The sequence below is a fragment of the Vicia villosa genome, unplaced genomic scaffold, assembly GCF_029867415.1.
Source record: "Vicia villosa cultivar HV-30 ecotype Madison, WI unplaced genomic scaffold, Vvil1.0 ctg.001176F_1_1, whole genome shotgun sequence".
Classification (NCBI taxonomy): domain Eukaryota; kingdom Viridiplantae; phylum Streptophyta; class Magnoliopsida; order Fabales; family Fabaceae; genus Vicia; species Vicia villosa.
In genome coordinates, this window is record NW_026705517.1 from 568,738 (window position 1) to 580,621 (window position 11,884).

An 11,884-nucleotide genomic window follows, 5' to 3' on the forward strand; every position below is an offset into this window, starting at 1 on the left:
GAAAGGGGTTGAGATAAGCATGGCACAGATTGAGTCAAGAATGTGATGATGCTTTCTCAACCGAGCCATTTTGTTGAGATGTGTATGGACAAGAAAATTTAGACAAGGTACCCTGCTCACCAAGAAAAGATAATATTTTATAACACATAATACCAAGAACCTTTCATAGTAGGTATAGGACCAGGTCCCCAAATATCAGAATGCACAAGATCAAATGGTGCAGCTAAACTAGAAATATTTTTATTAAAAGATAAAGTTGGTTTTTTAGTAGTTTGACAAGCAGTACAATTAAAGGACTCATTAGTGACAAGTCCTAAATAACATTAAGACACCATAGGACGTAATTTGCTAATAGAACTAAGAGCAAGACGGAGATGCCAAAGTTGAATGGATGAATAAGTGGAAGCGACACAAATGTTACACTCACGAAGAACATGTAGTTGAGTGAGCTTAAATAGCCTTCCGATCTTACATCCAGTTCCAATGAGTTGTCTTGTCTGTGTATCCTACACATGACATCTAGTGGAAGAAAAGGTAACTTCCTAACCAAGATCACATAATTGGACAATATAGACAAGGTTAAAATTTAATTTAAGAATATGATATGTGTCTGGTAGACTTAAACTAGTCAGAGAGATAGAACCTTTATGGATTACATTTATAAGAGATCCATCAGCAGTGTGAATGGAATGGTAATGTCATTTTTAGGTAGGGAAGAAAATAAATAAGACGTGGATGTCATGTGATTACAACAGGCATAATCAAAATACCATTTAGAATTATATGGCGTGGTCAAAAAAGCAGCAGGAGTATTACCATAAGGAAGAATTTATCTAAAAAAATACTCAATATCTATGCCAGAGTAGGTTGGATGAGAGGACTTTACAAATTCATTGGTAGCATCAGCAGTTGCAAGTGGAGGCCTTGAAGAGTTAAAACGTGTTTGGTTTTTATTCTGATCAGAACATGGAGGACCAGTGGGACATTTCTCAATTAAGTATATGAGTGTCTTACAGTGTCGACAATAATTTGAAGCAATATGATCCTTTTCATGTGCTTATGACATTCAATTATAGGTCAGTTCAAAAAAGAATAATCATACTTATGTTAACAATGATAAAATTTGGTAGGCGTATTTGTAACTGCAAAGAAATGATCAATTTGTTAATCAACAAGTCTTGATCTAGTTTCTTCAGACTTAAGACAAGGAATATCATTCTCTAATGTAGGCAAAGGGTTTTGGTGCAACAAGGATGCTCAAACTAACAGATTCCTAATAATTTTCATTTGTGCTAAAAATTCATAAACAAATGGACCATATTGTTGTTTCAAATTACTAAGATCCTTCAACAATTGATATTTATGGAATAAATCAAAAATAGTATAACATTATTTTAAATAATCTCGTATCTCTTTGGCATTCTTGAATCGCCCAAATTGAATATGAATACTCGAAATAGAGGTATCCTGAAATTAAGTAATGATTTGATAATTTTTGTTGTCCCATTCATTAATTTATGAGCATAAACCTCTGAAATTTCATTGGCACTTTTTATCGGTTTTTATCGTTGGTCATGTATCGCCAAAGTCGACAACCTTTCAAGAATCCACTTATTGCTTTGGTCGACGGATTATAATTGGAGCCATCGAGAATTACGGTAATTAGGCATGTAATCTCAAATTTCTCCATTGTAGCACAATAAATTTTAACCGAAAACAAAACAAAAATACAAGCAGGGACTCCACCGATTACAATTCGATGACAATGAAAGAATTCTCATTGCTTGCAGAAAGGTTACTACCGCAAAGAAAAAAACACTCAAAAGGAAAAATGTGTTAAAAAACCTAAGCTCTTAGAAACCAAGTAAAAACTCATGTAGATATGAATATTTGTGCATTCGATATGTATTTGAAGTACAAGTAAAAACTCCTATATATGATTATAGAAAAATAAAATAATTAGAGGTAAGACTAACTAAATCTAACATAATTAAAATATAATTATAATAATAAAATAATTATAACATATCGTAACACTAACTAACTAACTGCTAATTATATTAAAATTTGTTCAAAAAGTTATCGGTCAATCCAACTATTAATTAAACACAACATTTGTATCTTTCATTTCATTCATAACTCAACTAATTTACTATTCTAAATAATATTTCCAATAAAATGGTTGAGCAAAATCAATTTAACTTTAAAGTTCTTAATTTTGATATGTCATACCTTAACAATGTTCCAGAGATTGTTAATAACAAAAGTGACAGAGGTATTAGCACTCATGAAAGTTGTTGTAAGGATTATGATTATATTTTGTTCAAGCAACAATTAAATTATTGTATAAATAACTTGTTGGATTTTTCAATTTATTGTTTGTTGCACTAATTATATTTGTAATTCAGTTATCAATGTTTGCTTTTTCATTTCTAAACTCTAAATTTTATGGGTTTTTTAAATATATAATATAATATATTAATATATTAATTTCCATAACTTAATTTTAATATCTGTCTTTACATCAAACAACTTTCACCGTAGCCTATCATAGACTTATTTTTTTGGCCTGGGTCTGGCCTTTTTAAAGGCCTGATTGGCCTATAAGCCTACTTAAAAGCCTATTTCATTTGAACATTTATAAATAAGTTATTCAGCTCGTCTTTATATAGACTAATAAATTAAAAGATCAATGAGATTAAATATTTGTTTGCATTAGTTTATTTGAGTTTACCTAGTAGCATAAATTTTGTGATATTATTTGTTTGAGAGAACTTATCGAAACAACTTATGACATTGTTCATAAGATTCTTTTCATCTTATTTTCATAATTTCTTCTAGATAACTAAAATTTATTTTTATATTTTTAATTCAAAGTAAAAAATATAATATAATAATAATAAAATTATTCATATATATTTAAATAGGCCGGCCTCTTAGGCTTAAAAGGCTTTTTATGTGGCCTGTGGCCTAGCCTTTTTAGCTAAATAGGCTTATAAAAAAGCCTAGGCTTTTGTGGCCTAGCCTTTTTAGCTAAATAGGCTTATAAAAAAGCCTAGGCTTTTTCTATTTATCTAAAAAGCATGGCCTAACCTAGGCTGGACCGTAGACCCCTGTTAGTCAGTCTGGCCTATTCCCACCCTTACTTGCGAGTTTCCACAAAACCAATTCATATTATTTAATTCAGCCAAACGTTGTTCATTAAAAAATGCATTCACAAAGGAAATTAGGCATAACATGTGGTAATTCAAAAATGCATTCACAATATCAAGTTGCACAAAGTTGTTGCACAGTTTTCTATTCATCATAAAACTAAAATCTTCCTTTTTATTAACATACATTTCACCAAAAAAAACAACTCGAATTTTTAAATGCAAAAATCTTCAAAATAGTAGCACGTCATACTTCAACTTTTTATGCTATTTAATTTCTACTATTACATTTCGTTGAACTACTACTTATTTGCCTACTCATCAGTAGATGTTTCATTATTGCATCAATATTAAACTATTATTATTTCAATTTGTATTTAACCATGGTTTAATTAATTTCTATAACAATCACAAATTCTAATGATAGTCACTTTACTTTCATACCAAACCAGTATTTGTTGGCCGCTAAAATATATCTTATAGATATCTTACTGGTTTTTCTAATAGTAAAATGACACAAGTTTTCGAATATAAACAATCACAAGATGTGTTGGTATCATTCTTGTTTCACAATCCACAATGGAATCTCTACTACATATTGTTTCAAGGAAGAGAAATTCTAAATTAATTTCAATAATTCTCACTCAAGTACACACAAAACTTTGGTACAATCACATCAGAGAAACAAACAGCAGAACAATATCAGAGATATTGAAAAGAATGAAAAGAGGATAGAGAATATACTAAGTCACCCTCGAAAGTGACTAACACTATAAAAGCCGCTAGAACAAAATCCATGAAAAGACTCACTTGTGCCCCCGGAAAAACATGTATATTTTCTGCATAGGCAAAAAGAAAAGGAAACAATGATCAAGCAAATATCTAAATCATTTCTTCTAAAAAGAAACTTGCAAGTGTAGCAGCTGGTGAAGTAAAAAAACACAGAAAAGTAACAGTGTATTTTCTCCTCCTTTTGATCAACTCAATTTACTGGTGTTTCCACAAGTCTTATCCACGTGCTCCCAAATCATCTAAAACAAGACTCTTAACATTTTAAAAATTGAGAATGCAAATCAAAGCTATTGTTCCTCACCTGAATTACCCACAAGCTTAGAAGAGCCTCCAAGCAAAACAGTCCAAATCCAATCAAGTAGAATATCTGCAAGAATACCGAACATATTGATGGATCAAAGAATTTAAGCACAAGAAAAAGGTTACAGATCTTATTTTTCTTCCGCATAAATTAAATAAGAAATTCAAAATGAACTAAATAAGAACTTATTTGTCAAATAAGATTAAAAAAAAATTATCCATATTCTCTCTCTGGTTGTTCAAGGGCATCCAAATAATTTTGATCTAACTCCCATGGCTACAAATTTTGACCCTCGTCTAATTTGATTAGCTTGTTTTGAAAAGGTGTTTCCTATTTTCTTATTTTAAAAAACCTAAACAAAATATATCATACTTGTAAAAAAAACAGTTTTTCAAAATTGATATATAAAACAGCTTTAAAAAAAAGTCCAGACACAACCAAACAAGATATTAAGTTTAAATTACAGCATATATATAAATGCATAACACTACAGCTTAGTATGCAGATATTTCATCAGTAAATGAATCTTATTTGTCTGATCACAATATTAAATAGAAATGTGTCAACAGTAATGCTTCTAAACATCCAGAGCAATATCTTTACCCAAAAAAATGGATGCCATATCATCACAAGTTACAACAATAAACAGGTAATGATTATATCCACCAATAAATTAAATGTTAATAACCACAAATAGAGTACAACTTACCCCAACCAATACATGGTCTGAAAACACATCAATTGCCGCAAGGATGCCCCTACAATTTTAAATGAATTTTTAAAATGCAACAGAAAAAGAATATATATATATATATATATATATATATATATATATATATATATATATATATATATACTTGGTAAGCTGCTAATTTGAGTATGACTTAATAAAAAAGTGGCACAAAATGGCTTCCAACTACATTAAGAGAAAGACCAACAAGATTTTTAGAATAATAAACCTTAAATCTCAATTTAGATATATTTCTAGAATAATAAACATTAATTAATAATTAGTTCCACATCATTTAAAATGTCCAAGTGGACTTCCGTTAGCCAGCATGGGTTGACTTAACAGAATGACTAAAATTGCCAATGGAAATTTTTGTATCGACTAAAAGTTGATAAAAATTATAGGAACTAAACAAAATTTATAGGGACTAAAACCATATTTAACCCATTTTTATTTGAATATGCTTGTTATAAATGATATTTTCCAAGAAAGCCGGTTTAAGCCAATAAGTGACAACTTGCTAGTCACAAAACATCCATTTATATGTGATTTTCCTTACAAATCAACAAATATTAGGAATACAAATTTTTGAAATTCCTCCCAGGGGGTGATTTGCCTTTTGATCTATTCTAGAAAAATTACACAAACCAGGTAGGTAAAGAGAACAAAAACTTCATATTCAGATAAGTAAACTCTGTAACAGATTTTAAAACTTACGTTAACGACTGTCCATGAAAAACAACTGGGGGTGCAATTGCAGCAAAGATGCAAAATGCTATATGAAGCTGCATCAAGTCAAACCAATTAAGAGAGAAATTAGTATATTGTTGATCACCAAGTAACGTGTCAATATCTAGTAATAGATCAACATACCAAGTAGACCATGAAAAACCAACTGAACTTCATTGCACTATCCGTCCTGCATATTAGAAACAATCATAAGCAACAACCAGCATCATACACAATCAAGTTAGGAGGGAATATTCCATAGTAGCCCTATGTTTGTACAGTTTACACTGCTGAAGTACTAGTGAATAAACAGAGGAAAAGTTGCAATTTACCTCATAGCACGGTAGAGGGGCCTGTACCAAAGCACGTATGAAAGGGGAACCCCAAGCAGCGCATAAATCACTGCAAGGAAAAATATTTTAACACCTGCACATTGTAAACTTCACAGTCAAGTCCAAGGCACCGCATAAAACTAGAGGATTGACAATATCATGAAAGTAATTGAATAAGCTCACCCCCGCCTCTGATCCAACAGACAGTCACAGCAACTACATTAAAAACTAAGCAGAGAACGATTCCTGCAAAGACATCCAAGTAGGAAGAAAAAATAAATAGACACAGGACTATAATAGAACAGAAAATATAAACGTAAAAGAACAAAACAAAAACAAATTTTCTACATGAGATGCTAATGTTTGTGGGCATGTATGCAGATAATAATGTATAACATAAAAGCCCTATGGAATGAATCTGTTAGACCTTTCGTTAGAGAAAATTATGGGGGCAGAAATGACCAAAATTGACTTTGGTCAGTTTGTGGTAGTAATAGATTAGACTCTGTCAGTTACTTTTTTACTAAATAAATGTGTTAGTTACGTTGGCTATTATTCAGAATAAATAGGAAGTGGGCAGGAAATAGTGGGTTATCTTGGAAGTTTTTAGTGGTTAGTAGGAGAGCTCGAACATTTGGGAAGGGGAGAGGCCAGGGCTGTTGAAACATTGGAGAACAATTATCCTATTTATGTGTGAGTTGTGTGTTGTTCTCCATACTGTGGTACTGTTTGTAGCAATAAATATAAAAAATTGCCCCAATTCCATTGTGTGTTATTCTCTGTACTGGGGAGTAATTTGTTAGACTTGCATTTATGAGAAGTTATTATGGCAGTTATAGTGTTTAATTTTAGGAATAAATAGGAAAAGGATAGGAGAAACAGATGAGGGGATAATTATTGAATGGTCTTGGGTGGGAGAGACCAAGCTCTCTAATTATTTGAGGGAGGGAGGGAGAGACCAAGACTCTAGAATTTCTTGGATTAGTTTATCTGAGAATTATGTATTCTCTATAGTGTTTGTAATTGTGTGTTTGTTGTGAACATATTCTGCCATAAATAAAAGTTCATTACTATCAATTGGTACTTCGGTACCGGTTTCTACTTGTTAGACCTCTCATTAGAGAATATTATGGGGCAGAAAAGACCAAATTTGGTTTTAATGCCAATGCTGGCAAAGTTGCTTTGTAACTTCATTTGATTTTATTCTCAAGGAAACACCTTGAGGGGGAAGTATTGTTAGATCTCTCACTAGAGAATATTATGGGGCAGAGAAGACCAAAACTGACTTTGGTCATGGCAGCTATGGTTACTTTTTATTAATTAAATGTGTTACATTTGGGAAGGGGGGAAGCCAAGGCTCTCAAAACATTGGAGAACTATTATCCTAATGTTATTATGTGTGATTTGTGTGATATTCTCTGTACTGTAATATTGTTTGTATCAATAAATATCAGAAATTGTCCCAATTTTATTTGTAAAGAAACAGTTTCTATCAGAATATTGACAAGAAAACATCTCATTTCATTCGATTTCACCCACCAAAGCCTATAACTATGATAGTAAAAAGAAGAAAAAAAATATGCATACCCTTCGCATTGGTTTAATGACATGCAGTTACTATTTAACTAAAAGAATGCATGGTAAAAAGTTTCACTTCCCAAAAACAATCACAAACCAAATAACTAATAAATAGATAACATAATTAAGTGACCATACCCAACCAACTTGCAAAGGCTGAATATTGCAGCCTCTGAGCATGGACTGGAATCTCATTGGCAATATCATGGTGAATCATTGGGAAAAATGGAGGCCAATTCTTATCATCAACGGGCACACCAGCTGGTAAGCATATTTCGAAAACAAGAAAAAATAAGTTTGACTCTGTGTATATATAGACGAAATAAAATGACAATTAACTGAAATCTTGTAGGGTGGGATCTTGTCATTCACCTTTAGCAACAGAATCTTCTCTTCTTTTTATTTCCTACATATTCACTTGAAAGAGTCACAAAATCCTCAAAGCAAACGATATAAGTTGACTAATAGTGGCAGAAGCAAATATTTGTATATGCAGGCATTTAAGAGAATACAAGTACATCACTTATGATGCTGACAATTAAAATACTATATGAATACTAAAGAACCAACACTGGCATAAGAAAAAATCAAAAACCAACCTTCTCTTTCCTTTTTAAATCAGCTTCCCAAGCTGCTAGCTCTTGACTTCTTTTCTTGGAGTCCCCCTAAATAAACATTATAAAGAATAAACACAGTCCCCTACCAAAAAGAGTCTTAAAACGTTTTATAAAATTCATGCATAACAAATGACATTACATTTGAAGTTTCCAAAGGAATATCAACTGTAGCATCATGTCTTTGACCAAAACCTAGTGGTTCAGATGACGGTGGAACACGTGATTTTGATCCAGCACCATTCTGTAAGATTTCCACAGTAAATAGAATGAAAAACACATGTCATAACTTAAATGAAACAAAAAAGCATCAAATGCCAGGGTTTCCAAAAAAAATTACCAATTTGTACTTGGGATGAAAAACTGAAAACAATAGTTATATTATTTTATAATGTGAATTTCGATAATTAGACATAAAAGTTAGTTCTTAGAAAAGTACAAGATTTGAATTAATTAAATATTAAATATCTTATACATGCAGCAAAATGAATTCTAAAGTCAGGCTCAAATCAACAAATATTTACAATTTGTGGCGAATGATAAAATTACAGTTAGAAACTGTTGAATATACATCAAACTTCCACGAAAAGCCCTCTGAAAACTCAATGAAACACAGAACTACCAAACATATCAAATAATCACACTTATCTGCAATAACTTTCATAATAAATATATGAGTATAGATGTTAATGAAAGTACTTCAGCCAATCAGAATTAGAATTTTGAATACTAGATAGATCTATAAGGTGATGGCATACTTTGCTTAGGCAAATAGTATGCAATATAATATATACATTGATCCTAGGGATTTCACAGAAGGTATGTTTATATGTTTAACATGCAGAAGAGGCATCAACAATTTCTAAGAATCGACAAAACATCATATGTGCCGTCAGCATACCCTGTACCTCTACATTGTGTTTGTCATAGAGATAGTTACAGATAACCACACCACAAAATCTTCATCTGCTCAGATGTGTACACAATTAAGTATACAGACGAGAATAATACTGCTATTATTATTTGATAGATAAAAGCCCTATAATTAGTAAGTGGGTTAGTATAGGTTATAATTAGATGTGTAGAAATTAGAGAAAGATGAATGAATATAAGAGAATCTATCTTGTCAATTTAGAGATTGGGGCTTTGCGACATAAGAAGTTTTGTAGATCCTCATAGTTCTGTAGAGTTCTATTTATATCATCAGGGTGAGCTTCTAATAAATATATTTGTTCCTAAACATCCTATTCCCAATTATAATTTACAAAAATAGTGTCTCCAAACCTCTCTATGCCTAAATTTACAAAACGAATTTGCTCAAGCTGTTGCCACTTATATTCATATTTGTTCATATACATTATACAGCGTACAACATAACCCTCAATCGTTGAATCAATCATTGAATAAGAAAAACATTTAAAACAAAATAGAGACACTAGTGTTCTTTGAATGTAGAAATTGATTGTCTCTGTAATTAATTCACTTCCTCACTTTAAAATTAAAATCAATTTTACAAAATTAATCCACTTCAAATCAAATTGCTTCACACAGCCGTCACTCATTCCACTTCACTCAGTTTCAAACTACCAAGCCCCCAAATGTTTAGCTACAGAATCAAAACAGCCGCGAAATTCCCCAACCATCAAAGCAGAACAAAATCTCGATCCATAACAGTGAGTAAAAATAACACTACAAATAACCAGTTCAAGCATCTCACATTCCACTGCATGAACACAAAAACCACCCTAACCTAAATCTCAAACCTACATTTCTCCAGATCCAAGTCTTCCACAAACATTCAAACTAAATTTCACTCCAATTTGGGATCACAGATTAGAATCAATACAATACACACTCGTTTTCATCGAATCTAACTGAATTCTCAACTCGAAACCAAAATGAAGCCATAGTGAAGCGAATTAACAACAGATCCGAAATCAAGTGAAAAATCACATAAGCAGCTCCAATTTTATAGGTTAAAATGTACGATGCAAATTCAGCGTCGGATCTGAGTGTTTAAAAACTAAAAATAGAAATGGAAAAAGAGTGAGGTGGAATCTATATATTACCGAGAACGGATTGACTTCTTCTTCTTCGAAAGGATTGGGATCGTGGTGGCGATTCATGGTGAGAAACTAGATCCGTGGAAAATGCGCGAAGAGAATGGCGAAAACACCGAAGTTGAGAGAAGATTACGGAGGAATCGCTTCACGGTGAGTGAAAAAGCACTTTTCTACTTGTTTGCGACGCGGGATATGTTTTTAGATTTTTTTGGTGGAGTATTGAAGTTGAATTTTGTAGTATTTGCCCTTTCATTGAGTTGAGAATTACGATGTGTGCCATTTAGTCGGTGAAGTCGCTGCTTTCACCGTGTGGTGTGGAAAATTGAAGACTCAACTAAGTTCTCACGTGATTCTCGCGTGATGTTTTTTCATGCACAAGTCTGCACCGGTCGGTTGGGAGATTTTTAAGTTGACCAGTGTGTTTTCTCATAAATAAAATTATTTAAAAAATTAAATATGTTTAAAGTTTTCAGAAATATTTCACCATAATTTAGTTTTTATCAAAAAAATTCAAAATAATCCTCAGAAAATTTTCCTTTTAAAATTAAAATTTTGAGTTCTACCATCTATTTACTCTAATGGAAGACGTGTTATGTCACGTCACTTAAATACAATTGTTTGTTAAATTGCAAAAAGATTTATTAGATTGCGAAGATTACAAACCTCCCTAAATTTATGTAATTTTTCATAGATTCAAATATTTGAAGGTCTTCATCAACCAATCCGGAATAATTACAACAAGACAATATTTGTTGCACCTCTGAAACAGCAGTAATAGTTGAGAGGAAAGTTACATCATTGCATAAACCTTCTTCTTCTTCCTCTGACTCCAAGGCTTCAAGAAACACGTCAATTGCAACCAAGATCAACAAACATAATTTTCGCAGAGCTAACAACAAACACAATTATGTTTATTGCCATATTCACTGAAATCAACATGGTTGGTGGATAGACACTAGCGCCCAGTGGCAGAGCCAGTACCCTAGGTCAGGAGGTGCAAATTATTTTTAATAAAAAAATATATAAAATTTATTATTATTTTAAATATTTTTAATAAAAATTATATAATTTACATTTTTTACTATCTTATATTTAATTATAAAATTATATTGAATAATATAATTAATATATAATTCTAAAAGAATTTAATTGGAATACACTGACGGTGTAAAGAAGTTTTACACCGTCAGTGAATTACAACCGTTCATTTATTGGATGTGTTTGACTTTTATTTTAATTTTTTTAAAAGTAATATAATTGAGTGGTTGTGATGTATTGATAGTGTAAAAAGTTTTACACTGAGAGTGCATAGCAATTAAACTCATTCTAAAATCACTTATTGTGTGTGACCATTTGGAATAGGGGCAAAATGCCAAGTTTTTTCAATAACAAAATCTGAGTTCAAATGTCAATATTTTAAAGTAAACTTTTCATAATGATATTTTAAGTATTTCACTTGTTGTTATTTGTTAGTGCGCCCATTAAACTACTAGCGAGAAATATATGCGGCTTGTTATTTGTTAATGATGCATTAAATCATGAGAGAGATTAGGGTGCAATGCTCAAAAGTCTGGGGGTGCAAAAATGAAAAAG

At 31.6% G+C, this 11,884-nt stretch overlaps 1 protein-coding gene across 1 annotated transcript; it reads right to left on the bottom strand.

The window, feature by feature from the left end:
* Positions 1-3,673: 3,673 nt before the first annotated feature.
* LOC131633774 (secretory carrier-associated membrane protein 4) lies at positions 3,674-10,518 on the bottom strand. The gene is made up of 12 exons (XM_058904462.1): positions 10,298-10,518; positions 8,371-8,472; positions 8,214-8,279; positions 7,987-8,020; positions 7,753-7,875; positions 6,220-6,282; positions 6,037-6,130; positions 5,849-5,894; positions 5,693-5,760; positions 4,955-5,003; positions 4,246-4,311; positions 3,674-3,991 (listed from the first exon to the last, which is right to left on the bottom strand). Exons 1-12 carry the CDS (start codon positions 10,352-10,354, stop codon positions 3,959-3,961), a joined length of 801 nt encoding a protein of 266 aa, XP_058760445.1. The 5' UTR covers positions 10,355-10,518; the 3' UTR covers positions 3,674-3,958.
* Between the last annotated feature and the right edge of the window lie 1,366 nt (positions 10,519-11,884).